This window comes from Fonsecaea monophora, assembly GCF_001642475.1.
Source record: "Fonsecaea monophora strain CBS 269.37 chromosome Unknown Scaff24, whole genome shotgun sequence".
NCBI lineage: Eukaryota > Fungi > Ascomycota > Eurotiomycetes > Chaetothyriales > Herpotrichiellaceae > Fonsecaea > Fonsecaea monophora.
The window spans coordinates 288,510-315,951 of record NW_019173955.1 but is presented as its reverse complement, the minus strand read 5'-3'; the positions used below and the strand labels follow the sequence as shown (position 1 = coordinate 315,951).

Sequence of the window (27,442 nt, the reverse complement as noted above, 5' to 3'; positions counted from 1 at the left end):
ATTCAGGTGGCGGCGAGCCCACGTGGAAAAGCGATGCATTTCAGCACGCCACTGATTAACTGCTTGAAGTAAAGGCAGGGATACTGTGGATGTTCAAAGTCCCAGCTCAGCAAATTGTTTCGCAGAGATTCAGTGAATCGTGGTTGATGCCAAGGGTTCGAATTGGGAAGCACCCGACGAGGTGCATCCAGCAGCACCAATGAGGGAAGATGTGCTATTGCTTAGCTCCAACAGGAGGCGAAAATAAAAACCTCTCATCAACGGCATCCAAGGAGAAAACGAGATGGCCGCCCGACGGTTGGCTAGTATATTGGCAAAGCTTACCTAACCGCCTATTTGACAGTCTAGACCAAGACTTTGAGTGGTGAGGGAATCCAGATCCCAGCACGCGAGAAGCTGTAGATTCCCGATTTCTTACCTAAGGACAGGGTTTTGTTCGACTCTGCATCCAGGACGTTTGTCAGCGCGGCTCAGGAGTGCTGGTCTCTCTATTTCTGGCTCATGGGAGCAGTAGCAGTTGACAACCTTGTCACGTTCACATGCAAGAGCAAGAGAATTCCGACATGAAAATGGGCAACTTGCGAACCAATAGAATCAGTAGATTAGAACTAGTAAGGGCTAAGGTGTCTTTGTGTGTCTAATATAGACTTGCCTGGTGATATAGAAAAGGTTGATACATTGAACTTGAAGACGTGCTCGTATTGCATAGAATCCCGCTAGTCTGACAAAGGAATAGCGGATATTAGTGTCTTGGCACATTTAATTTAGGAAGGTATCCCTGACGCGTCTGGTTGGTGGCCCGCACCCTCTCATATCGTCCATCCTCACAATACATGATGCCCTCCCGGCCTCTGGACTATTTTTAAATTTCATTCATGATCTGCCCATAGACCTGTTTGCTATAGCGAAAAGAGCTGTTCCGGCCGTACGCGTATCTTCCCCCCCCAAAAAAGCACACCAATTCCCTGACCATGTGGCTTGACCCTCCCACCATCACATGGCAACCCTTGAGCAATGTTCCAGGTCCCCTTTTCAAGAATTGACAGGTCTTACGTATCACATCTCCAATGGCATCTTACTTTAGACCAGCTGTCAAACCAACATCTGGCATTGGCCTGCTGTCAACTTCATCCTACAGGACTGGTGACATGATCCCTACAGAGAGACACTCCTTGCTTGCCCAGCGTTTAGGATTTGGCCCGGGATAACTCTACTGGGGCATTCGGGCACTCTGACTTGCCTCTGAGAAAGAGTCCATAGACCTATACCATTCATGCCTCTGTCACAAACTCAGAACCCGACCCCTGATTCAATTTTGTTTCGATGCTTGCCGGATCAAGATTTTGCAGGCCAATTCGCAATGTCCTCCACCATCTGGACTTGGCCTCATGGCCGAGACCGCGATCCAGGTGACGAAGCCCTATTGAAGTCGACCATGGCTGGCGCAAAAGGAAGACATTTGAAGCCATGATATAGCGCAAGCTTCCCTGTCGTGTCTTTTTGAGATTTGTACAAGCTCTTTCTACACTCACTTGCTGTCTATGCAGCTTCGGTCACTCGTTCACTCTTCTTACACTCGTTTAGCACCATGCGTTTGTTCATTCCCCTTTCCGCACAGTCACTCATTACCGTTTTTCTTTCCTTGCATGTCTTGCTCGTACAATATGTCGACTCTCTTGCCAGTACAGACACCATTACGTGGGGCGGATCAAACGACAGAACCGGCTACCAGAACAATCACAACATGGATCCCGCAGTGGTTGGAAGCGCTCAATTTGGCCTCCTCTTCAAGACCAAGCTACCGGGAACGTATCCCATCAACGGCCAGAACGTTCCCGAGCAGATATTCTCCCAACCGCTGGTCTATACTGGCTCAGATGGCATCCAATATGTCTATGTTGCTACAACCCAGAACAATGTGTACAAAATAGTTGCAAACACCGGTGTTATTGTCGCATCTCGAAATCTTCATCGCCCATTTTTGGTCAGCGATCTGGACGGGTGTGTCGATATCAACCCGACTGTCGGCGTGACGGCGACAGGTGTCATCGATCCAGATACGGTGTGTCTCTCTTAGCTTCTGCTGATCTCAAATTCTAACCGCAAACCCAGGATACATGGTATATGACGTCCAAGACGTACATTGATCAGAGCCTGACAGGTGCAAACGGTCGCCCAAATGGTCGTTACTACGTCCACGCCATCAGCACTGTTGATCTCTCTGAGAGACCCAATTTCCCGGTCAACCTTGAGGGAGTGGTGGCTCGAAACAACCCAGTTCGGTCATTCAATGGTGGCATTCATCATCAACGTCCTGGTCTGCTTCACACCGGTGACTATGTGTACGCCGGCTTTGCTAGCCATTGGTATGTATTATTCCGCTTCGCCCGTTGTCGGGACCAGAAGGAAAAGATTAATTGTCTTGTCGTTTTGCAACTGACATTTTCTGTCTCTTTACAGTGTCCAATACAACTTCACCGGGTGGATTGTTGGTTGGCACAAGGGCACGGGACAGCTCGTGGAAAGATTTGCGACTGAAGGTGGTAAGTCATTACGGCGTCTGTATTGGCTCTGAAATTCTTGTATCTGATGATTCGCAGCTGGTGTTGGCCCTGACGTTCCTGGAGCGGGTGTTTGGATGTCCGGTGGCGGTCTTGCAAGCGATGACAAGGGCTCCATGTTCTTCGCTTCTGGCAATGGTTATGCTTCTCAGCTCAATGGAATACCGGTCAACGGGAGGAACCCACCAACGTCACTCGAAGAAGCTGCTGTGCACATGGCAATCAATGACGACGGATCTCTGACCGTGGTCGACTTCTTTATGCCCTGGGAGAAAACCCAACTTGATGGTGCTGACAAAGGTAGGAACGGTCTCCTCGACCTGGAAACGAAGCTAACTCGGTGCAGATCTCGGTACTTCACCGTTGGAACTCCTCCCGAGTCAATTTTCCTGCGGCGACGTCAAACGCATTGGGGTGGTCACTGGAAAGAGTGGAAAAACCTATTGGCTCAATCTTGACAACCTCGGAGGCTATCAGAACGGACCGAACAAGCTTGACAACGTGATTCAAGTCTACCAGAACGAGAACTCGGTCTATGCTGGAGCTGGTGTCTACCCACTCGAAGGAGGCTACATCTATATCAACGTCATTCAATATCAAACACATGTGTTCAAATTCTCCTGCAACGACGGCGTACCATATTTCAACAAAGTGGCCGATTCCCCCGAAAAGAATGCCTACATCCTCGGAGTGGGCCATGGCACTGTCACTTCGCTCAATGATCAGCCCGGGACTGGCTTGGTGTGGACGTCGGATGTCGAAGGATCCAATCTTCGGATCTACAACGCCATCCCGAATGCAAACGGTCTCTTGACGGAAATCAATTCGTTTGTCACACCAGGAACCACCAAGTTCACCAGACCTGTCTTCGGAAATGGTATTGTCTACCAGGGCACTACGGTTGGCTATCTGTATGCTTACGGAGCGCCTGTCAATCTACCTCTAAACTGTACCGCTCTTCAGTTTGGCACGGCAAATCTCAACACATCCACAGCGCCGATGACGGTGCGATGTACCGCCAACACTGCGGTAACAGTGACCGCTGCAAGCCTATTAGGAAATCCAAACTTTGCTACCGCCGGGTTGCCAAATTTCCCTCTTACGGTTGCTCAGGGACAACAGTTTTCGTTTCAGGCAACCTTCACCCCACAAACCGTTGGCCCGCTGTCTTCATCGGTTATTCTCAATACAACCCAGCAAGCTGCCGGATTCAGCATCAATACTCCCGTCCAGCTGAAAGGGACTGGCCAGAGTCAGGCTGCTCTGCTAATGGTCACTCCCAACACTGTCAGCTGGAATGGTGTCATTACCGGACAGCAGGCAGGTGGCGTTAACCAGTCTGTGGTGATCACCAACCTTGGAAATAGCCCTCTTTCCATCAGCAATATTCAGTATTCCATTGTGGGTGAGACTGGCCCCTGGATCTCCCCCAATGGCACTCGAACGGCAACCGTGGTCTCGGCATTCACCTTCTACAATATGCCGTCGTCAGTCCCTCCCAACAGCGCTCTGACTGTCCCGATCAATTTCAACCCTCCACGCTCTGGCAACTACGCCGCATTCGTTCAGATCGTCTCCAATGGTGGCACCAAAGTGCTTGATGTCCTTGCAGCCGGATCGGATCAGCCGCAAGCCGTACTCGAGTTCCAGAGCCTAGATGGAGGATGGGTCCCGTTTGACAACACAACCTCCTTCACCTTCGGCAATGTTACGGAGAATACCAGCCGATACCTGAAAATGCGGTTGACCAACAACGGTTCTGCCAATGCAGCGGCCTTGTCAGTGACTGTTAGTAAGCCTCCTTTTGGTGTTGCTGGAAGCATCATTGGCGCCAATAACCAGGTCGATCTCGCCGAGGGCACCCTGGTCTATGCGGGACAAAATCTCACCGCGACGCTCTTCTGCTCGGTGCCCAAGAGTCAACTCAATGTGGACCCCTACAATGGCACTGCGCAATGGACCATGAATCTGAATGATCCGAACTTTGGGAAGCAGCACATCCAATTCTTCTGCAATGCTGTCTCGGAACAAGCACCTCCACTAGACCCAGTCACTCAGCAGGGTATTTACAGATATGGAGGCTGTTTCAAGGAGAACAATCCTGGTCGCCAACTTCAAACTGCCATCTACGGTGGCGTCAACAATACCAATGAACAGTGCATTTCTTTATGCGCAGCAGCAGGGTACATCTTCGCTGGCACACAATATGAGCAGGAGTGCTGGTGTGGCTACAACCGACCAAAGACAGTGGTCGACGATGCCAATTGCAACTTTGGATGCACCGGCAACGTCAATGAGATCTGTGGCGGCAATGGCATTGATGGTGCTGGCTCATACATTTCCCTCTTTGGCGACATTACGCGTTGGAACGGCAATTCTACAGACGCTCCAGGTCCGTATGTCAACCCGGGCACACTCAATTACACCAGTTTGGGCTGCTACACCGAAGGTACCAACTCTCGAGCACTGAATGTGCAGCGCAATGCCAACAACACAGTGGCTTCTTGTCTCCAGGCTTGTCAAGGCTATTTGTACTCTGGAGTCGAATATGGCGGCCAGTGCTTCTGTGGGAATACATTGGCGGCAGGTTCTGTAAACGCAAGTGCAACAGACTGCGGCATGACCTGCAACAACAATCAGACAGAATACTGTGGAGGCCCGAGCCGTCTCAACATGTATATCTACGGCAATGGTACCCTTCCGAGCACGCCGCCTTCAAATGGTGGTGGAAACAACAATCCCTCCACACCATCAGGTCCAACCATTCCGTCCACGATCGGCAATTTCACCTACCAGTCTTGCTACTCTGAAATCCCCGGCCGGGCGCTCAGTGCGTTTGCTCTTGCAGACAACAGCATTACCTTGCAAACATGTGCCAGCAACTGCACACAGTATCAGTATTTCGGTGTCGAATATGGCCGTGAATGCTACTGCGGGAACACCTTGGGCTCAGGTAGCACTCCAGCAACCGACGGACGTTGCAACATGGCATGTTCAGGGAACTCCAGCTTCATTTGTGGAGGACCAAATGGGTTGACTCTGTACCGAAATCTGAACTGGACGACTTCTACTCCTCCACCGCCATCGAATCCGACAGGCCCAGTCATTGTCCCCAGTGTTGGTTCCTTCCAATACGTCGATTGCCACACGGAAGTAGCTGGTCGTGCTTTGACGGGCAAGGCTGTCGCCTCAAACGGCATGACGGTGCAATACTGTGCCGGAAATTGTACCGGCTTTACCTTTTTCGCAGTGGAGTATGGCCAGGAATGCTACTGTGGGAATAGCTTGAGTGCTGGCTCCGTCACAGCTACAGATGGACGATGTTCTATGACTTGTGCTGGCAATTCGTCAACCATTTGTGGTGGACCAAATGGACTAAGCCTCTACCAGTTCGTTGCGCCCTCAAGTTCTAGTTCGATATCAAGTGCAGCAAGGACTACCACACCAGGCACATCGACCCGAACAACATCAGCTCTAGTGACACCGGCAACGTCGTCGACCTCTGCGGTCATGTCTGTAACGTCGGCGTCGGGTGGAACTTCGGTCTCGAGTATTATCCAGTCCTCCACGACTAGTATTTCCAGCGTGACAGTCTCCACACAATCGGTGACCTCTTCTGTCACTTCAGTGCCTTCTACGACCACGTCAGCAACCCCGAGCTCAGCCTCGTCGCTGACCACTATTGGCTCTACGAGTTCTACAGCTTCCACCTCGAGTGTGCCAAATTCGAGCTCGATCACTTCTTCCACCACGATCCGAAGCAGCACTAGCTCTGTGTCACGAACAACCTCGTCAGCAAGCACGAGTACAACGACTATTCTCTCTGGCACAACAACCACGACCCAAACTGCTTCTACTACATCGCCGGTGACCACTTCTACAGGATTGCCAACTTCATCATCAGGAACCAGCTCGGGGACGTTGATCTCGACAGGAGCGAGCACGAGCACATCCAGGTCCGTGCTGTCATCGAGTAGTTCCGGCTTTACTACTAGTTTTCTGCCTGGATCTTCGGCGACTAGCAGTACTTCGTTCTTCTCGAGCTCAACTCCTACAACCACGAGTCAACCGGGGTCTTCCACTCTGACGACTGTCTCAACTCGCTTGGCCACTTCCTCCACTTCATCTAGCACCAGCACGCGCACATCTAGTGTGACCAGCTCGTCGTCTTCCGTGCCGTCGAATGCCTTCTTCCCTGCCATCTATCTTGGCTGTGCGCCCGAGCTGCCAAATGGGCGACTCCTCTCGGTCGCCTCCACGTCAAACTCCGCAATGACAATACCCTCGTGCATTTCGTTCTGCACGGCGCAAAACTTACCCCTTGCCGGCTTGGAATATTCGAGGGAATGCTACTGCGGGTACGGTCTGTCGCCCTCCACAGTCGTCAATGTCACGGGATGTACCATGCCGTGCGCCGGCAATGCGCAGCAGATGTGTGGTGGACCCAGTCGCTTGAGTGTCTACAACAATACCTCGCTGTCCCCTCCCAGCGCGAAGGCGATCATAGCGGGCTACAGTTACCAGGGGTGTTTTACAGATCCTTCCGCCGCTCAGCGCACTCTGCAAGGATACAGCACCTCCAATTCCACGTCCATGACGCAGGAGTTCTGTGTCTCGGCCTGTCAGACCAGAGGCTATAAATATGCCGGTGTCGAGTTTGGCAGGGAATGCTATTGCTCGAACCTACTTGGCACCGTGAGCAATGGGGGTAAAGGGGCGTCGGCACCAGAGGGTGATTGTTCCATGTTGTGCACGGGCGATGGTAATGAGTTTTGTGGCGGGAGTGCGAGAATCGGCGTTTGGTTGAGCGGTGTTTGACGTGGCCTTTTTTTTTTCTCTTTTACAAATCGACTTGGTTCTTATCTTGTTTTGGAGCAGACACTTTCTGTGTGTTGTTCCCTCTTGTGTTTGTGTGTGTATGGATAAAGAAGATATAGAATTTGTCGTTCTTGCCATTTGGAGTGTTCTGAATACATTATTACTTGTCACTTATGAAACAGGTCTTTGATTATCTCTATTTTTGTTGGTGTCGTGTGTCACGTGTCATGGGGAGAGGTTTCTTTGGTAGGAGAAGAGAGCAGCGACGTTACACACACAAAGTTGGGGGGGGTTAGGTGTGAACAAAAGTCGGCGAACGAGCCATCTTGTTGAGACAAGACTCAAGAAGAAGAAACACAACGAGATCAGAGAAGGGAAGCGAAGAAGAATGCGGAGGGAAAAAGCTAAGGAAAGACGAAGAGTTCAGGGAGGAAAGCCCACGGGCCTTGACGTTTCATTCGCATACCATTTCTTCGTCTTGTGGCTGATCATGTCGACGTACAGGTACCGCTGCGCGACGGCCTCGATCTCGGACCACGTCGACAGGTGCATCTCGTTGGTGGCGAGCTGTGTGAGCCGCGGGCCGTGGTAATTGCATTCGCTCTCGCACCCGAGATTCCCGTCGCGTTCGGCGGTGGCGGTGGTGGTGGTGACAGCTGGACGGCGGTCCTGTTTCTGGCTCTTGCTCTGCTTCTGTCTCCACTTCTGACTCTGCGAGCGGACGTTACACTCGGCGACGGTCCCCACGTACAGACACCACAGCCTGTCCTCAGCGGTCCGCACCTGCGTCCCGGCCGGAAGTGTGGAAGAAGACGTTTCCATCTGGAGGATCCTGGCGTCGAGGTCGCGCAGGGTGATCGAGACGATGCGGCTCATGTCAAAAGCCCACGACCCGGCCTCCTCGAGCTTGGAGCCCGCGTCCATGCGCTCGTGCGCGGCCCGACGCACCCAGTACAACGCGGCGAGGCTTAGGCAGGCCTCGGCCAGTGCGGCGGGCGAGTGGCCGAGTTCCCAGTCTTCCATGCAGTCCAGGTAGTTGTTGAGCAGGCAGCCCTCGAGGACCATGATCCTCATGGCGCCATTGATCAGGATGGCCAGGTTGAACAGGTCGCGGTTGAGCATGATCATGCCCAGGGCGTCGAGCCACTCACGAACACCCACGAAGACGGCGCGCAGGGTCGGGGACAACGAAGGGGACAGGTTCGCGGTAGAGAAGGGGAATGCCGATGGGTGACAGACACCATCCCCCCCTTCCCTGCTCAGGTCGTCGGTGATCCTGGCCGGGAGGTTTTCTTCGGCCCAGCGGAGCAGGTCGAACGACGGCCTCGTCAGGGAAAGGCACGCCCGCGTAATGTCCTGCTGCAAGACGACCATCAGGAGCCGTCGCTCGCCGTCAAAGGTCCGTCCGCCGTCGGGCTGGAGAAGGCGCCGCAGCATCAGCCCATGGACCCTCGCGCCCTCGAGGTTCCCGGCGGCGATCTCGGCACAAAACAGCGCATAAACGCTCCACGCGTCGGGCTGCGCGTCCGGCCGGCTCCTCTTCGCCATGGATTTTCTCAGATTGTTCGTCGCTTTGCCGAGGTACTGCAACGCCATGACGACGCTCGAGCGATTGTGGGCCGTGAGGGTCGACAGGATCGCCGCGGACCGCGCGAGGTACGCGTAGCCGGCCACGCCGCCGTCGTCGAGTGCGCGCACGCTGTCCATCCAGAACCGATCGATGTGGTGTCGCCCGCCCACGACCGACGCCTCGTTGGCGTGGACGGCAGGCAGGATGAAGTCCCGCGTGAAGACCAGGAGACGGTGGACTTCGGGCGTGACGGCGATGGTTTTGGACGAGAAGGGATCAGAGTTTCCCGCCAGGATCACCGGAGTGAGGAGGCCGCTCTCATACCCGCTGTCGTAGTCCTCGGTACGCGGGGCTGTTCCCGTCGAAGACGGTTGTTGCTGGTGCCGTTGTTTCTGTGCCTGTCTTTTCTCATTCTCGACACCACCGCCAGCGCCACCGCTTCGTCCTTTGTTCTTCAGTGCCTCGTCCTTCTCCCGCCGCCGTTGATGTGCCTGTCGCGCAACGTGTGCGTTGATGGTCGACTTGTTGAGAATGTTCGACCCCTGATATCCATCGAAGACGAAGGTCACCGGCCTGTCGGAACCTCTACCCATGACGGCACGTTTCCTCTTTGCCAGTCCCAGTCCCAGTCCGTATCTTAACCCCCAGTCTTGCTAATAGGTAAGCCTCAATCAACGTCTCCACCGCCCATGGTACCCAGCAGGAGGAAAAGAGGAAAAGTAATCACTAACTGAAACCCTCCGTATTCCTTGCCTTCCATTTTGTCCGATCGAGCAGGAGATACAAGCTACATTAATAATGGCACCTCGGGATCAGAGATCTATCTTACCGAGTTACACCGTAATATGTGACCGGACTAGCACACCACGGGGTAGGTACATACCATCTCGATCGTCCTCGTCTGGGGATGTCTTCTTAGACGCGAGTTGGCTCGAAGAGGCCTAAGGCGGCTTAGTCATTTTAGTCAATATCAATGAACAGGAAGGTGGCTCCACCTTTTCTATCGCCAGCCATTACCGGATTAGGAAGAAAGGGGAGTGAGTACCAGAAGGGATTTGCTTTCCCCCCACCCTCCCCAGACGACGAAGACGCACTTTTCTTGAGACCAAGTTCTCGCACGAGTACGAGTTGCGAGTTGTGAGTAAGCTGCAAGGCACGCACCAAATAAGCATGCATGCAGGCAGGCAGGCAGGGCATGCAGCTGGGGGGAATCCCGCTCCTATGGTATGTATGTATGTAGGCAGCACCGAGGACAAACAAGTACATATTTCATCGGAGCCGAGATGGAGTCGCGTTCAGGTTCAGGTACCTCGTACATTAGATCCAGGCGCGCGCGCGCGCTGACATTCCGGGATTTCCTTACGGGCCAAGTATAATAAGTATATTAGAGTGCATCACCCACCACGACCTATATTGAAGAGCTTACTCGATCGACCGATTTGACATATCTCTCCTTGACGAGACTGACGAGAGTGAAATCTCGTTCGAAACAGCACTTGTTCGACGTATACACACAGACACACGACAGGAGGAAAAAACAAATGCCTTCTTCTGGCGGCTGCCTCTGCGGCAAGATCAGGTACTCGTACGAAGGGGAGCCATTGAAGATTGTGAGACCCTCCCCTCCACCAGCCCCATGGATTTTTAGACAAATGAGAGAAACAGCGATGACTTACCGCCACCGCGCAAAAGATCACCTGCCACTGCGGGCAATGCCACAAGGCGACGTCGAGCGCGTTCAGCACGGGCGTCTTCCTCCTCGACTCGCAGTTCACGCTCCTCTCAGACCCGACGGTGGTCCAGACGTACTCGTACCCGCAGACGTCGGACGCGTCGATCCAGACGCTGCACTTCTGCCCCGTCTGCAGCACCGTCGTGTGGAGGACCGGAGCCGCAGACAAGTACGCCGGCGTGTTGAGCGTGCAGCTCGGCACGCTCGACGACCCGGGCGTGAGGGACCGGCTGAGGCCGAGCGTCGAACACTACGTGAGTATGCGGACGAAGTGGGTTTCAAAAATCCAGAGCGCGGAGCAGGAGGAAGGGGCCTGAAAATGGAATGGGATTGGATTGGATTGGGGGATGGAGAGTAATAGGAGGAGGAAGAGAGGGGTGTAAAGGCGTGGTCCAGGATAGATAGCACCCAGTGAGGACTCTTGTCTCCTCCGTACTTTGTGTACGAGTAACTCGTACACTTTGACGAATGAGACGTTGGATCGAGATTTGAGATTGACGCCTCAGGGGAGATTGAGAATCGAGCATCTAGATCGACAACAGCAGCGCCTTGGGATTCGACCAGCGGCCGGCGTGTTGCCCGAAGGACACAACGTGATATGTATCTGCTGACTGCGGCCAACCACCGCTACTTCTGACAAGTATGTACAGCTTCTCGATCGCTGGCCCCTTTTGAAACTCGGGCGAGCTGCGAGCGATGAATCATCAAGGCACAAAAGCTAGCTACGACGAGATTGGAGATCAGCGTGGTGGTTGAACCGAGATTATGGCCGCGATACAAGTAACTGGTTGGCTGTCCCGTGGGCAAAGCAACATCAAGGGCTCGAGAATCTTCTTCTGGAACCCGGGCTGACAAACTCTCCAACTGGGTGACAACCAGTCCACTATCCCACCGAATAACCTCACTGTATTTGTCCTCTTGTGGTCCGAGTGTTGAAAAAGGGCCCCTTTTCCGTGTTTACAACTCATTCCATCTTTTCCACAGATTCTTCGACATGGGTCACTGCGGGCTTCTTGTCCAAGAAAGCCCCGGTGTTGACCTGAACGTCGTGCAAGGCCTTCTCCTGAATCTCGGTCTGATAGCTCTTGAACTTGAAGACACCAACCCGCTTCTCGAAAAGCTCGTCAATCTCCTCCAATGTTCTCCCTTTCAACTGTTCTCGGTCAGCTGAAGCCGTCTTCTCGCGGCGTCGGCGGTGTGTATGTGTCTCTTACCTCTGGGATGCAAAAGAAGTAGAACAATGCACACACAATGTTGCTGCCGAACCAGATGTAACCGTAGCGAGGACCCTTGACATCATCAGTGAACGAGATCGAGGATTGAAGATTCGACAGTGCCTCACCCAGTTCAGATCGGTCGGGTTGATGAAATATGGCGTGCAGAAACTGGTGAGCCACGCAAAAACGTATTGAATCGAGGTTGCCGACCCCACGGTCCAAGCACGGAGTCGGGAGCTCACCAACTCTGTGGCCACGGGATAAGTCGCGGCGCCGACACATCCTGAAAAGAGTCAGTAACAGCAGCAGTCCACGCGGGCGGATGCGGGGGTGCCCCCAAACCATTGTAGAAGAACCCCCAAATGGCGACCATCGCCACCGTGACTTTGCCAGTCTCAATGGTAAATGGTGAGACGCTCTGTGCGATTGCCATTCCCAGGAAGCAGAGACTTGTCACGACCGACCCGAAGATGCAAATGAATCTTCTCCCCACCAGGTGGCGCATGGCGTACATGCCGCAGTTGACGCCAACAAACCCAATGCAGGTGATCATGATGGAATACTGGAAAGCTTGCTTGATGCCGGCAATTTGGAAGAAATATGTTTGATAGGCAATGGGGAACCAAGAGCCGCTCCCTGCTTGGGTCAGAATGGTACCCCAGCACAATAGTGTCCGTCGCAAATCGGCACCTGAGAGTCTCAGAAGTCAGCTAGCTACACAAGCCATACGCGAGACATGCCCGAGGCACTCACCGCGGAACATATCCAACAGTCCAACAGACTTTGCGATCCGTCTCTCTTCCTCGACGCCGCGAATGATTTCCGCCCATTCGAGTTCGAAATACTCGGGAGCCAGCGAGTCTGCTCGCAACTTCTCCAATGCCTTTCGAGCCTGGCTTTCCTTGTTATGGTGCAACAACCATCGAGGGGTTTCCGGGACGAAGAACAGTCCAATGCCCAGAAGGACAGGCACAATGTAAAGGCTGCCGATTGGAATCTGATACGAGCCCTTGTCCAGACGGTCCTTGGTATAGTTATCCACAATGGTCCCCAGGATCGCACCGATATTGACCCAATACGCAAAGAGCGCCACCATCACTCCTCTGAGATGAGCCGGGGCAATTTCCGCCGTGTAGATGTTCGAGAAAGTGACCAGAAAGCCATTTGAGAATCCGAGGACGATTCGACCAAGATATATCACTCCCTTGTTTGTGGTGCCAATTTGAATGGCTAATCCAATGCAGTTCAGTATACAGGCCAACCAAAGCGCTGTTTTGCGGCCGTAGAAGGCCCCGAAGGCCCCCGCGAGGATCGACGAGAGAAATGCACCGAGCGTCAAGAGGGAGCCGATCAGTTGTTGAAAGGTACTGTCAATCCCATAGCCACCCGGGCTGTTAGGGTCGGGAAAGCCAAATACTTTCAGAAAGCCAGGCATAGCCTGAAGGGCACCGATTGCAGCACTGTCGAAACCTTGACATTTCCACGTCAGTCACCCGTCGCTCCCTGGAGTCAGCGTCTGATCTGGTGACAACTAACCATACTGGGTGTTGGCAGTCGCGACAATGCACGCAATCATCAAGCATTTGCGGTTGGCCCAAAGGGACGTCACCGGCACGGTGATTTGACTGGTATGTGGAACTTCCGACATCGCGGTAATGTTTGATGACAGCTGAAAGATGCACTCTCCCCCGTTGTCAGCAATTGTTCATGTGGAGGGTTGCCCAGGCTCATATATCCTGTTGTTCACTCCACAGATTCCAACTAAACCTGGGGTACCCTCCACAAAGTTAGCAGGACAAACACGATGTCAGGTCAAAAGTGCAACAGGGGTGATTTCGTGCCCTTCCAGGGTTCAACGTCCACATGTGGAGCATATCGAGCTTCCTTTGATCAACCCCTCAGTTATCTACAGCCAGGGTCGAGCTCGACATCTGGATGAAAAGGGCAATTGGACTGGTCGGTGGCCGTATGCAGTATTGTTCCTTCATCGACACAAGTCAACTCCGCATTGTGGGGAGGATAGACATCCAACCTCGCTCTTAAGCCGAAAGGGTCAGTAGTGAGTATGTGTGCTAGTCCCGAACTGCCTCAGAATGTGGGATTTCGTCTTCATCGATACGTTCGGAAGTTAGTGCCACACAAAGATGTGACGGGGGAGTGGGAGTAGCGATAACCACCAAGTCTTCCATGCCATTGACGACAGACTCTCGCGTATGGTATAGAGGTCATGGCTTGGCTTCTGTCGTCGGCCTTGATCTCACAATTCTTGACATTCCCATTGTTGACCAAAGGAGCGTTTCACCTTTCTGACCTTCCACACGACTACTTCATCCTGGTTTCGACAACGATGAGTCTGCCCCACATGCGGAACCACAACAAGGACAACAGGATAACTGCCGCCTTGGTTGTTTCGCGCTGGAGTCATCTGGCCCGGGGATTCGCCGCTGCAAGAGGGACTATGGCAGGATTGATGGTCGTTGGTGAAAGCTGCACTGGCGTTGATGACCAAGCCAAAATCAGACAAGCCTCCTGTCAGTTGACGAACCAGAGAGAAGGGTACTTCCCGAGATCCTTAGTGCGTGGCAGTTGAGCGATGATCTGACCGACTCCGTGATAAGTCGACGAGGGCCACTCCTCCACAATCCCACCTGTCCACCAGTCGAGTACATAGAAATACAATGAGACCAGTGCAGAATTTGAACGAAATTCGCGGTCGCTTATCCTATGGACCACATGGCAAGATGTCGCCGATACGGATATCTAGATCGAGAGTGGGCGATTGGATCCCAAAGACTTTTTCAATTCTCGCAGCATCCAAAAAAAACATGCACAGGAGTGACTGGACTGGAGTGCAAAAGCAGTCCTTAGCACTCTGCTATCACTCTGGGAAATGCCGCGCAATATCTCGGTCAGGTTCCAGAAGGCTTCAAATCACTTCGATCGTCAAGGTAGATAGTCGAGGTTGAACAAACCTCCACCCTGTTGAAACCCCAATAAGCTGGGCATATCCATTACCTGAAATCCATTGACATCCTGATCTGAAACGTTCAGATCCGAAAATTGATTCACGTTACTCCACGTGTCTCCGAAATAGTTGGCAGAGAAGTTGAAATGCTGTGCCTCAAGGAATTCAGCGGTGGTGGCATTTCCAAAGGGCGAGGGAATAGTCCTCTCGTCGCCCCCACCGCCACCCTGCAAAGCATACTGCACGACAGGTGGGGGAGGGAAGTGATCCTGCAGGCCTTCCCGCATCGCACCTTGATGGAGAGAGGTTGGGAGCGGCCCACCCTCGACATCTCCGCTTGACATCGTGGTATATGGGGTGTCTGGAGGTGCTCTTGTAGATAGTTGACATATTGACGCATGGTTTTTGATTTGTTGGCTGGACTCGAAAGAATACCCCCCCGGCGACATCAACCGACCAAAATGTGTTTGAACGGGTAATCCCGTACTCATTTGATCGAGGGCCACCTCCGTCAAGCCTGGACGATTCATACCGAAGCTCACAGAAGAAGAGTTGACATCAGCCGAACTTTCAGTAGTCAGTCCACTGTCCCGTGGCCCTTGGCACTTTAGACGTTCTCGAGTCTCTGCAAATTCTACAGGGAGTAGCGAAATCATCGTCTTCCGAGATGTTAGCCCCCGAATTGTGACCTAGAGATGGAAAGCCATCCACTCACCTCCAGAATGGTCTGCGCTCGTTCAGCAGTGTTGTTGCACTTTGCGAGAAGAGCAATGGCTTTTCGACCAATCGATATATCCTTGAAAGACTGTTCTCTCCCTTCCCAGTCGTGGGAATCGAGAATGATGAACATGAGTGTCACGACAGATCCGAAGATCATGTGCAAGACAGTAAAACATCCACCCCGGAGGAGATCTTGGTTGTACATTTCGTCGCTGAGGCTCAGAATAGTGTGACACGCTTGCACACAGGCAGCTGCGTACGGAGGAAAAGTAAGATCGGGCGATGATGCATTTTGAGTAGTGGCTTTGGAGAGATAATGGAGGAAAGGCCTGTAGAGGTAGAGTTGAACGTGGGCATGCGACATGCGGAGTAGATATTGCGTCCTAGAGTAAGCCAGGTTAGCCAATCCTGGGTTTCCTCGCGTGTATGGAGGGGATGTTTTACCTGAGCAAAGGTCTGGAAACCACATGGGCCTTCAGACGGAATCCGAACGGCAGATTATCTATCCATCTTTTCAGAGCCCTCTCGATATCTTTGACCTTCTCAACGCGGACCAGATATGTTGCAGCCTGTGTTCCGTGCGTCCTGACGACTCCTCGAGGCGGATATATATCCCTGACAACCTGCTCCAAGATCTTGTAAAGGGCGATGATTGCATTCAAGCCCGCTATCGAACACACTTCCCCCGGAGGCTGGGGCGAAATACATGTTTTGGTGATGTATTCATCGTTAACTTCGATCGGCAAATCTTGGTCGACATTCTCGTCGCTTAAGAGCTTGGGCATGCCACATGCCGTTGCAAAGTAGCTTCCGAGGAGTCTCAGGACCCAGAATATTCTCTTGCCTACTTCTCGTTCGATTAGATCGTCGTGTTTAGACTTTGAACGATGGAGACCCATGCGGAGGGCAAGTGTCAGTGCATGGGTCACGTATGAGTAACAGGTACCAACACGAGCGTTGCAGACAGTGAAAAGGATGAGGAATATCATTGTTTGGAGTGATTGTTCATCTGTTCCGTCGCCAACATCAACAAAGGCACGGCTGGCAGCGAAGTACTGTAGTCTGCCTGAAAATTAGCATCCCAAGAAGTTGTACTAGAGGATGTGGCGAACTTACCCCTCGGCGATCTCGTGCTCGCGAGAGGCATCCGCAGAGTCAACCTGAATGAACATACACCCTAGGGCAAGGGCTGCATAGAGAAGAGAGAGGAATCGTAGCTGCTCGATCGTGAAATCATTGGGTGTCGTCGCGTAAATGGATTCAAGGGAACGATCGAAGCTCGGCCGGTGTAGGATGGGAAAAAGAGAATATGACTCCACCGCAGCATCTACCAAGGCACGAGCCCTCTCTCTGGGAGGAAGGCAGGCGGTTGCGGCAAGAGGGTAATCACACTCAAATAGTTTTGCACATGGCCTCCTTGGAGGACGAATTCGTGAACGGACATTGTCGCCTGGCCAATCTTTGATCCTTTCTCTCATCCGTTGGATGAACGCTCGGTCTCCCGAGTATCCCTGAAATCCGTCCTCGGCTTCCTCGGTTGCGTGTCGCGTGAGAATGAATCTTGGAGCAGTCCAGGAGATGTCTTCATCATGGTCCTCTAGAGAGTGCTCAGAAGAATAGGACAAGCTCGACTGACCGGCCAATTGGCGCTCTGGAGAGGATGGCATGCGCATCGGATCTGCAGGTTGTGTGAGGTTCTTGATACATGATTCCAGAACCTCAATCCTGGTCTTGAGAGACTCGACCTGCTCAGTGGTACGAAGGTATCTTCTCTTCCTCCGACGCGGTTCTGGGTAGATACAGTCTAGAGCAGTTAGTGATCGTCGCAGGCCAACAATACTGTGTCGTCTCTGGCTGACCTTGAAAGGAGATTGCACAATGTCTGCAGGGATGCTTTCTGTCGCATCTAACCTTCCGTTCTCGACAGGAACTGCAGGCTCTTGAGATAGGTTGGAGGTTTTGTACCTCGCGCTTCTTCGTGTTCAGCTCGAGAGGCACGTCGTGCGACTGTTCCGAATCGCCGTCAGTAAGGTTATTGCGACCAACATCTATGTCATCCCGAGAGATGTTTCCAGCCCCATTATTCGAGGATCCAGGATCCTGGTATGAGGAGGACTGCATAACACGTCGAATGATTGTTAATTGACCTTCGTCCTCTTCACCATATATGCCGTGAGAATGGTGGGAATATGCGAAGGGTGCAGACAGTCACAGGAGGGATCGAACATGGGAGTGATTGTGTTGTCAAATGATTGTCTGGGGTTGGCAGCTCATCTCATATGGCGCAAGGTGTGTGCATGAAAATATTTGATTGAATATTGATTGATGGATCAGCGGTGCAGCATATATGTATGAGGGGGTCGCGTGGTCACTGGGTGGGAGAAAAGAGGAGAGGCGAAGTATCACACGCATTCAACAAACAGGTGACTTCATGAGTTGCCTCGAGCAGGCACTTTTTAGGGGCTCCTGCAGCCTAAAAATTACGCCCGCTAAGTCCGGGGGCTGTTAATGGGTGCCACCTAAGCACGAATACTGCTTATTTCCGCACTGCACGGGGATACCCAATGACATTCTATGTAACCTCCAAAACGCCTGAGAAACCTGCCTTTACAGATACACCGCGAACCCAATCGCTCCAAACGATATATTACCAATGTATCCATCCATCTCCACGCCACCCATTGCAGACACCCCTGCTATTCTAATTTTACAGGAAAACGTTCTCTCAGAAACCCGCCATATCGGTGTAGGAGAACTGGTGCTGGGATCAAAGCGAGCGTAACAAATCCCAGCAAAGAATTTCCCCACTGTATTCGATGTTAGCACACTCGTTAGGCCTGGAATAAGAGTTGATCGGTAAAGAGACTTACTCCGTATCCTAGACTCTGATATAGCGAAGGGCCCGCAAGTGGAAGAAATGCGCCGAAGAAAGATCTCGTCACGGTCACTGAGGCTATCCCGGACGCTGCGTACTGAGAATATGAGTCGATAATGTACGTTTGGATGGACGTGAAGATCCCAATCATTCCAAAGCCGAATGGTAAGAGCCCAATGATAGGGACAATCCAGTGTACTTTTGCTTGAATTGACCATCCGTACCAAAAGAAGGATATGGGTACGAAGAAAGCAAAAAACAGACACATTGTCAATCTCATCTCGGGCTGGTATTCTCCGTTGTTGGCGTTGGAAAGGCGGACTATAATCTTGTCGCTTGTGAGACCAAATAGAGCCTGTCCGCAAAGTAGACCGAGTCCGAGGCCAATATAGGCGAGACCTGTCAAGTCTGGAGTCCAGTGATACGCATCCTCAAACACAGTGGTGACTGTCGTGAAGAGCAAGTAGAGGCAGCCGTAAATCAGTGCAACGTAGATCGCCAATAGTCCAACAATTGGAGACAAGAATAGCAGCCTCAGAGGCCTTATCAAACTGCGACCAAGGAGAGCCTTTGCGGTGCGTTTGCCCAAGACTTTATCATAGCAACTTGTCAGATCGTCGCGGTTCAACTCTCTTGCAAGTCGACGGGTCTTGTAACGGATCAGGACAGTGTGATTAGTCTCGCGATAGAAAACGAGAATGAACCCAGTACAAGTACCTGCAACGATCAAGAGAGTCCAAAAGACCTGCAAGGGGAAGACAAATTAGAATCATCCACAGATTTTTGATCAGAGAACTTTACCCATCTCCATCCTGCGCCTTGCGCTATGAAGCCCCCACAAATAGGACCGAGGACAGGGCCAAAGAGTGGCCCAGCGGTAAAGATGGACATGGCCAGGCCACGCTGTTCCTTCTCGAACATGTCCGCTATCGTGCCACCGCCAATAGTCAAGCAAGCAGACCCACCCATGCCCGTGAGCAATCGGAAGACGATCAGTGATGAGATATTGGGAGCCAGAGCGCAGCCAATCTGCCACACCACGAAATGAAGCGATGCTATATTCAAGACGATGCGTCGACCATATATCTCACTGAGAGGTGAGAGAAAGAGTGGGCCAATCTATAGAGAGAACTGTCAGACATAGACGGAAACAGGAGGCATCCAGATTGGAGAACGATACCGCGTAGCCAAGGACGTATGCTGAGACCACGAAAGTGCTCAGGATGGTTGAAGTGTTGTTGAAGTCGGCATCGGCAAATCGAACGGCAGGTGCGAAAACCGAAGACGCAAACGGACTGTAAACTTTGAGCATTCAATCAGAGGCGCAAGTATCTCTGAACGTCTATGCTCACCTGATCAATGTCATTGAGCTCACGAGAGCTAGAACGGTCCATTTTCGCAATGGGGCGTAATTCCGTGGATTCTCTGGATCATCTTGCCCTTCCCATCCGACGATACCTTGATCAAGGTCCTGCTCCGGGAGCACATCCCTTTTCAATAAGTGTTCTTTTCGTCGGTCTCCTGATTTCTCGGAAGGCCCGTTCTGTGATGCTGCCTCGTCCTCGGGCAGATTCAGTTGGTTAGGTGTTTGCAGGGTTCCTTGCTGTGAGTTGAAGGCATTCGGGGCCTCGATATCCCCGTTATTTTGGTCCCTAGCTTTGGTTGAAGCCATGATTCTTGTCCTCAAGAAAGAGTATCAGGTCTGCTGGATAATGATATAGTGATCGCCAACACATCAGCATGTTGGAACCAATCCTTTCTTGCCTTAGCATGAAGCTTTTATACACATAAAAAAAGAGAAGGCATCATCCTTAAAATGACGCTTAGGCAATGTTGTAGATTGAGGAGTCGTAATGAGGCCAGCAGTCTACTCGGTGCAATGCTGTCGGTCTCCATGTACTCTGCAATTCACGAGAAGAGGTGCTCTCGGGCCTTCCATCACCATTTCTCCGTGATTCGGGTTAGCGTAGTCTAAAAAAGGTGGGTCTGTGGAAACGCGCCCCACAAGAAAGACCAATCGAGCCTTGACTCCCTTCTGGGGCAAAACCTTGACATGTCTACAGCCACCATGTTAAAGCACACGACCCGCCGTATGAGTAGAAACAACTCAGTGTTCGACAATCAGGTCTCACTGTAAGATGAGAACTTTAACCTAGATCACGGCCCGGATCTCCCTGCGCACCGACTCTTTGCCAGGAGGAATTACATCGATGGCTATATTATCGGGTGGGATCCACCAGATCAGGGGAGAATTGGATCTGTAATCTTCGATGCTTGGATACGAGCCACTCTCCGATCTCAAAGTCCGTGAAATATGGATGGAGATATCGGAGACAGGCGTGGTGGTTTGCATCATTGCAGTCACCGCACCTCCACACAGCTTCGTCTCAAAATCCACAATTGCAAAATGCCTTTTAAGCAGACCAGGCGCTGGAGAATATTCTCGACCAGAGGGTCAGCTGCTTGCAAAGGCAATCATATCCATTTAGAACACTACCGGTCCTCAATTGACTACTCTCCGTCCAGACAGGGCCAAGATGACCTCCAACAGACCGGATACCTGCTGCTACAAAGGTTTCAAGCATGAAGGCGAAGCAACGGGACAAATGGAACAATGGGGCGATTTCGAGGTCTATGTCAAATACCCCGAGAACAAGTCGACGGAGAGAGCAATTCTCTTGTAAGTTTATTGTCGACTTTCAAAGCTGCCTGTCCAGCCCAGCCCATCCCATCCTATCCAGGCAACAATGTCGCCCTCTCACTGACGTGCAATCGCCAATTCAATACAGCTTGACCGATGTAATCGGCCACCGCTCCATCAACTCTCAGCTGTTGGCCGACCAATTCGCTGCCAACGGATACTTTGTCGTGATGCCTGACCTCTTCTACGGCGACGCAATCGAGCTGAACCAGCTCGGCGAGCTCGACATTCCCAAGTGGTTCGGAGGTGGATACAGTGCCCGAGGCATTGGACACGACGCGTCCACCGTCGACCCGATTGTCGAGACATGCTTGTCCCAGATGCGGCTCAAGCACCACTGCAAAGTATGTGAGAAACCAAGTCTTTTGGGCGAGAATACAAAAATCTTTCCACTTCTGCAGGATCTCTGACCGAGGGCGACAGAAAATCGGCGCTGTGGGCTACTGTTTCGGGGCGAAATACGTCGTCCGCTTCCTGCGGCCAGACCAAGCGAAGATCGACGTCGGTTACGGCGCACACCCAAGCCAGATCGCAAGGGACGAGCTGCAAGCTATCAAAGGACCCTTCGCCATCGCCGCGGCGGCCCACGACCACGTCTTCCCGCCCGAGAAGCGCCATGAAAGTGAGCAGATTTTGGAATCCTCAGGCCTGCCCTACCAGATAAACTTGTACGGCGGGGTTGCACACGGGTGAGTCCTTTTTTTCTTCTTTGTAATTTGAGTCTAGAGCACACACACACACACACACACACGCCGGGCAAGCTAACGAGTTTGGGGCCGTTTCACCTTGCAGATTCGCGGTGCGTGGAGATCTCAAGGACCGCGTGCAGTTGTACGCAAAGGAAGCATCTTTCTTACAGGCTTTGCAATGGTTTGAGGAGTATCTAGAGAAGTGAAAAGAAATAGATAGGTATCCTCAGTCACCGCCTTTCCGTCCCAAGAGGAGCCGATTTGACGGCCGCCAGATTACATCCTTTGCCCTTGGTCTCGACAAAGCATCGGATACATGAATAACTGCTATGTCTGCCTCTCTCAAGGGCCATATTGGACTGTTCTTCCTTCAATAGTATACAGCATCTGCGTGCGAGCCTGTTTTCCACGGATGTTCATCTTCTGGCCACCTCTGGTTGCCCCTATCTGAGGCTCAAACCCTAGGCCTTCTTGATTCATATCAAATTGTGCTGATGTAATCCTACCAACGCGACCAAACCCCCACAACCTCATGATCGAGCCACATAGAGTCAATCCTAATGCGAATCGACGAGTTTCCTAAATGATTAGTACCTCTCGAACGTATCTCGCCAGGTTAAGCCATTTTCAGTGGCCATATCCAAGGCTGGGTCACTCTTCAGCTCTGTAGGGACAAGAATTTACGACCGGTGAGATATAGGAAGTTCATTTACCGTCGGGTTCTCCACAAAGCACATACCTGTCCCTCGTTCAGCCGTAGAGCCTACCGCGGGCTTATTTAGTCGTGTCAATATTCTTCGTATTGTATCTGACACCGAAGCGAGATCTTTTGCGAAATTGAGGAAATCGAGAACTCGGTCAGAAAACCACTTCAGCACCTCCCTTTTTTCAAGCCCTCTCAGCCAACCCTTCCAGCCTGTTTCCACACGATACAACGGAACGTCACCTTCTTGGCATTTTGAGAACACAGCTGCGGCATTCTCTTCCAGATGAGGGATTGTCCCGAAAAACGCTTATAGAAGCCAGGTACGCTAATACATCGAGGCCCCTGCTCTTGTTTCAGTAAATCATCCATATATTGTCTCTGCTCGGACGAGTCGACGACGCCGCTAGTGTTGTGTATGTAAGCGTTTTATAGGAGATGCATCTGCGGCAAAATGTAGTGAAATCAAGGTAGACCTGGCTGATGCTATTAACGAATAGTGGTGTGAAACTGACGTCCTCGTACCCAGTGACGTATCGGTTGATTCGCAGTTCACGCTGTATTGGGTGTGGCAGTGGCCAACGAGCCCGGATACATTAGCACTGGCTCACGGTAAAGACGAGTATTACACGACCTGCACGGACCTTGACGTCGTGGCTGGAACTGTCAGAACTGGGTCGGCGACGCCCTCAAGGCCGTCTCTGACAAGGCGTGGATCACCACGGAAGAATGAAGCTCCGCGATCGGCAAGATGGTCAACGTGATAATGGAGGCGCCTGAGGAATGATGTCTGTTTCCCCGGCACTTCTCAGTGACGGAGCAGCTGGCCCAGGAGAAGGTCGTTTACAAGTTCTTGCGGGTAAGTCTGAGGGAAGATGTGCTTGGTATAGGTCTCCCAGTCCGAATCATCCAAAGCGCCGAAGAATTTCACGTACTCCCAATATTCTGGATACCAGCCGGCGTTCTCCCAGTCCAGAACGGCGGTGATCCGGCGGTTGTGAATGATGATGTTCCGTGGATTGATGTCGCCATGGGTGAGCAGGATCTTGTGGGTCGATGTCATAACTTTGGAGAAGGTCGAGGAAAATCTGCGCTGTGCCGCCTTGATGAGATCAGACTGGAGGAAGTCGTTGAATTGCATTTCAGTCGCAAAAGGACCACCGACGAGGGTGGTTTTCCGAGAGTCAACCGCAGCAGTGCCTCCGATACCTCCTATATAATTGCCTCTCTTCTCTCGTAGATTACCGAGGATCTCTCGTAGCTGTCCGCTAATTTCCAGTTTCTCCTCGTTTGAGAGGGTCGGCCACAGTTCGGACAGTGGTTCGCCCTCGACGTATTCCATGACAATGACGTGAGTACCGTCGGATTGAGGATAGTCGTCATATACCTCTGGCACAGGCACCGACGTATTCTGGCGAACAAAGCGAAGAGTATCCGCCTCCTCCCTTCTGATGCTGGATCCGGATTTGATGACCACGTTGCCTCGACGTAAGACTGTGCGGCGCGAAGCGGAAAGAAACACAATGTCTGGGCCATCACACTGTATGTCAACGATCGTGAGATTCTTCATGTTTCCGCGAACGTTGAGGTAGAGGAGAAAAGGCTTGGACCTTTCCGAAGCCTTTTCCAAGATTTTGGCGTTGTCGTCTTGACAAAGGCTATTCCTCATTCGCACGTGACTGTTACGGCTCATCCCAGGCGACCACCAATACTTGTTGAGACCCAATTTTGGGCCTTTTGGAATCGAAATCGTGTCACACGTTGCGGTCTGTTCATATTCAGACGAAAGGTCAAAGGTCCCAGATCCTGAAGTGGTGATTCGACACCATCGAGAGGGAGGAGAGAGTGGGTACGGATACACAATCAGACTATGAGCGGGAAATCCCGTCGACCGAGCCCTCCACCCCAAAGGAGGCCTTCTCGATCGAATCCTTGATACAGAGGGTGGAGGGGTTTGAGCGCAGGGACTATCTGGAAAAGCTCGACAGGCTCACGCGCGACAATCTTAACCAGCAACGAGATGTTCTGCGCTATCAGAGAGTGGTGCGCATTGCTGGATCTACTCCAACACGTGAATGAGGCTCTGGTGAGACTACAGAATGCCCTGGCCAAATGCTTTCAGGAGCAAGTAGATGCTGAACGATACTGGCTTGCATCCTGGGGATCCGGAGACGAAACCGCTGGAGGTGCGGGATATAATCCAACCGGATGGGTCTAGCACAGTCATCAGCACCTCCACCGCCGAATGTGAACTGTGGTAAATTGACCGAGCAGGCGAGACGGTCAAGGCTAGGCGCCCTGCAGATTTAACTCGCCGATGCGACTGGAATAGTGTAACGAAGAACATTGTTTACAAAGAGAGGCAGGAGAACCCGAACCCAGAGTCTTCCAGGCATATTTTGGTAATATTAAGTAGTTTCGGTGCCCAAGACGTATACAAGTCGTACTAAGACGGGTTTTCCTAGCGAGGTTTCCAAAAATACTGTAGATATCTCTCTTCCTATAGTAGGCTTTCGGGTCTAAGATTCGAGTACAAGATCCGAATACACTCCCGAAGGTTCGTAACATCTTTATCTCCGAGGTAACCCGCGATTTGTGTAAGTAGTTCGATAACCTCGAAAACTTTCCAGACACAGAGGGCAACATTCTGCTAGTCTCATTTGTGCCACATCTTGCTATCAAAACTGTCTCCACGACCGCCAACTGCCGGTTAAGCCGAGACCCTGACTCCCAGGAGGAGCAATATGCCTAGTGAAGACGAGAAGGACGTGCTTCACAGCCCACAACCCAGAACTGTGCAACACCGGATGATCCCAAACCACGCCGGTCCAACCAAGCGTTTATGCAAACGTAAGTAGGAAATGGTATCTCAATGGTCAAGGCATCTCAATCAAACACAAATGAAATGAGCTTCATCAATCTCATACAACCAACCCCAAGTGAACATCGTACACTGCCACGACTTCGACACCTGCCCCATACCATGGTGATTTGGGTGAGTGGGTTGTCACTCGGGAAGGTTTGATATCTTTCTTTTTTTTGTCTTCCAAATTTATAGACGCTCATATCTTGAGAGCAGCCTTCTCATCAATAACAGTGAATGTACTGGTCTTCTTTGCCACAGGCCGCTTTACACGGAGGACGGCATCTTGATCAGACATTCTTCTGCCCAGTGCGCGTTCGACTTTTGCGCCCAAGCTCAGTTTGCTTAAGTCATCAGACTTTTTCTGCGAGGGTACGAAGCGCTGTTGCGACAGACGCTTGTTTTCCAGCCTGTCCAGACCTTGTGTGAGATGGCGGATTTCGGCCATGCCGGTTTCGGGACTGACGGTGATATTGGCAGTGCCGGAGCCGGAAACGAGAGTCTGTGCATTTGAGTAGTTGCTTGTTGTGGTGGCAAAGGAGGGAGAAGCAGAGTAGGTTGAGTAGCGCTTGGAAGTACGCTTTGATGTGAGCTGTTCATTTTATCAGTCAGCAGGGTGACGCTGCGAGGACTGAATAGTTTGGACTTACGCTGGGAGCCATAATTGGCCTTTGGGATTCAAGAGATCGGCGAGACATGACTGCGAGAAGAGGCGGCTGTGGTTGCGAGTGGCCTTGATTCACCCAGCTCCGGGGTCAGAGTGAAGCCAATGTGTTCGAGGACAAGATCGTTGGTTGTGCTGGCCACACACCCGTTTTCTTGCCCCAGTGACCCAGTTGTTGCGGTACCAGGATGCTGGGGTTGTGGGAGGGTGATGGAGAGAAATAGCGGTGTTTCCAGAATAAATGTGCGCAATTAAGGGTTAATAAGTCTGAGTGTGCACAGATTGAGTCCAAAGCAGCGGTGACGGTGGAGTGGGAAACGAGCAAGCGTGGCCGAAAACTGCAATTCCGCTGGTGATCAAAGTCAAGTCCGGACTAGACGATCTAACTGCCAGTGCTGACGCCAGCGAATGGAGTACAATTTTTGGTGGCTCTGGCAACCCGGGGAGATTGGCGTTGACCTGGTATCTTGAGTCTATAGCAGTAGGAAGAGTCGCAACGGAGGATAGACGGTGAAATCTGAGGGGAGTTGAGGTAGTAATAATAGCGACGGAGGTAGAATCACTCAGGTGGATGAGATTGGGGCGATGCAAGAGAGAGTCCGAGTAAGTCGGCGGTAATGCTAGCGTAATTGGATAAAGCGGATTTGTGACTCCAATGGATTGGACTTGGAAAGATCCTGGAGCTTTGTCGAGAGAGGAGGAAAAGGATGGATGCAAGAGATAAAAAAGAGGGAAAAGAGAGATGTAGATGTGCGCATATGTGTAAGAAGGTGTCTCTGTCTGGTGATGGTTGATGGTAGCGGTGGTGGTCGATCCGCACCGAGCGGCTGGGCTCTCTTGGTACTGTTAGGGCTGCCTACCCAGGGTTAGAAACAAGCTTGTTTAACCCTTGGTGGGCTCCCAGGCAACTTACTACCTAGGTACCTGTTGTTTTCCTTTTGGGAGGGCAAGCATCCGGAATCTTCCCCTTGTGGGTGCCTTGTTCAGTCTTTAGGGTCTCATGCTCGAGCCAGTCACAGCCCGTTGTTTCTCCTGGTACCTGGTGTTTCTCGTATCCTCTCCCCTCTTTCTACGCCCTGCAGCTTGCCCAGTCAAGCCACTGCTTCAGATTTCACCCCAGAACCCGGTTCCTGGTCCACCACGTGGCGGTTGACGGACCTTGACCTGCATGATGGCCAGTAAACCATTGACCACCACAGCCGTTACCACAGAACTCAGAATTGGGAACCCGAGGGGAAGAAAAAGGTAAACGGTTCATGGGTGCGTCCAGCCCATCAATCATACCACTACCGACCCGTTCATCCCGTTATTGCAAGTACACTTCTCACCGTTTTTGACAGGTGTCTACCGATCGCGTGCTGCCC

The 27,442-nt window shown here is 52.0% G+C and overlaps 11 protein-coding genes across 11 annotated transcripts; 4 read left to right on the top strand and 7 right to left on the bottom strand.

Annotated features, from left to right (window-relative positions):
- Positions 1–1,744: 1,744 nt before the first annotated feature.
- On the top strand, positions 1,745–5,892 carry AYO21_04402 (hypothetical protein; the record flags this gene model as incomplete). The annotated part of the gene is made up of 6 exons (XM_022654375.1): positions 1,745–2,062; positions 2,113–2,366; positions 2,461–2,543; positions 2,601–2,861; positions 2,908–5,810; positions 5,869–5,892. The coding sequence occupies 6 exons, from the start codon at positions 1,745–1,747 to the stop codon at positions 5,890–5,892; spliced, it is 3,843 nt and encodes a 1,280-aa protein (XP_022513412.1).
- Positions 5,893–5,944: 52 nt separating this feature from the next.
- On the bottom strand, positions 5,945–6,763 carry AYO21_04401 (hypothetical protein; the record flags this gene model as incomplete). The annotated part of the gene is made up of 2 exons (XM_022654374.1): positions 5,945–6,579; positions 6,631–6,763. 2 exons carry the CDS (start codon positions 6,761–6,763, stop codon positions 5,945–5,947), a joined length of 768 nt encoding a protein of 255 aa, XP_022513411.1.
- A 70-nt stretch (positions 6,764–6,833) lies between these two features.
- On the top strand, positions 6,834–7,379 carry AYO21_04400 (hypothetical protein; the record flags this gene model as incomplete). The annotated part of the gene is made up of 1 exon (XM_022654373.1): positions 6,834–7,379. One exon carries the CDS (start codon positions 6,834–6,836, stop codon positions 7,377–7,379), a length of 546 nt encoding a protein of 181 aa, XP_022513410.1.
- Positions 7,380–7,802: 423 nt separating this feature from the next.
- On the bottom strand, positions 7,803–9,542 carry AYO21_04399 (hypothetical protein; the record flags this gene model as incomplete). The annotated part of the gene is made up of 1 exon (XM_022654372.1): positions 7,803–9,542. One exon carries the CDS (start codon positions 9,540–9,542, stop codon positions 7,803–7,805), a length of 1,740 nt encoding a protein of 579 aa, XP_022513409.1.
- A 948-nt stretch (positions 9,543–10,490) lies between these two features.
- Positions 10,491–10,998, top strand: AYO21_04398 (hypothetical protein; the record flags this gene model as incomplete). The annotated part of the gene is made up of 2 exons (XM_022654371.1): positions 10,491–10,559; positions 10,642–10,998. The coding sequence occupies 2 exons, from the start codon at positions 10,491–10,493 to the stop codon at positions 10,996–10,998; spliced, it is 426 nt and encodes a 141-aa protein (XP_022513408.1).
- A 647-nt stretch (positions 10,999–11,645) lies between these two features.
- AYO21_04397 (hypothetical protein) lies at positions 11,646–13,546 on the bottom strand (the record flags this gene model as incomplete). The annotated part of the gene is made up of 6 exons (XM_022654370.1): positions 11,646–11,834; positions 11,896–11,970; positions 12,024–12,181; positions 12,241–12,588; positions 12,652–13,368; positions 13,435–13,546. 6 exons carry the CDS (start codon positions 13,544–13,546, stop codon positions 11,646–11,648), a joined length of 1,599 nt encoding a protein of 532 aa, XP_022513407.1.
- Positions 13,547–14,841: 1,295 nt separating this feature from the next.
- AYO21_04396 (hypothetical protein) lies at positions 14,842–15,207 on the bottom strand (the record flags this gene model as incomplete). Its single annotated transcript, XM_022654369.1, has 1 exon — positions 14,842–15,207. One exon carries the CDS (start codon positions 15,205–15,207, stop codon positions 14,842–14,844), a length of 366 nt encoding a protein of 121 aa, XP_022513406.1.
- Positions 15,208–15,470: 263 nt separating this feature from the next.
- Positions 15,471–20,130, bottom strand: AYO21_04395 (hypothetical protein; the record flags this gene model as incomplete). The annotated part of the gene is made up of 10 exons (XM_022654368.1): positions 15,471–15,497; positions 15,579–15,966; positions 16,028–16,645; positions 16,700–17,442; positions 17,495–17,698; positions 18,295–18,390; positions 18,454–19,203; positions 19,260–19,577; positions 19,639–19,753; positions 19,811–20,130. The coding sequence occupies 10 exons, from the start codon at positions 20,128–20,130 to the stop codon at positions 15,471–15,473; spliced, it is 3,579 nt and encodes a 1,192-aa protein (XP_022513405.1).
- An 865-nt stretch (positions 20,131–20,995) lies between these two features.
- On the top strand, positions 20,996–22,054 carry AYO21_04394 (hypothetical protein; the record flags this gene model as incomplete). Its single annotated transcript, XM_022654367.1, has 4 exons — positions 20,996–21,138; positions 21,248–21,503; positions 21,583–21,848; positions 21,952–22,054. 4 exons carry the CDS (start codon positions 20,996–20,998, stop codon positions 22,052–22,054), a joined length of 768 nt encoding a protein of 255 aa, XP_022513404.1.
- A 1,305-nt stretch (positions 22,055–23,359) lies between these two features.
- On the bottom strand, positions 23,360–24,121 carry AYO21_04393 (hypothetical protein; the record flags this gene model as incomplete). Its single annotated transcript, XM_022654366.1, has 1 exon — positions 23,360–24,121. One exon carries the CDS (start codon positions 24,119–24,121, stop codon positions 23,360–23,362), a length of 762 nt encoding a protein of 253 aa, XP_022513403.1.
- A 1,492-nt stretch (positions 24,122–25,613) lies between these two features.
- Positions 25,614–26,076, bottom strand: AYO21_04392 (hypothetical protein; the record flags this gene model as incomplete). The annotated part of the gene is made up of 2 exons (XM_022654365.1): positions 25,614–26,006; positions 26,065–26,076. 2 exons carry the CDS (start codon positions 26,074–26,076, stop codon positions 25,614–25,616), a joined length of 405 nt encoding a protein of 134 aa, XP_022513402.1.
- Between the last annotated feature and the right edge of the window lie 1,366 nt (positions 26,077–27,442).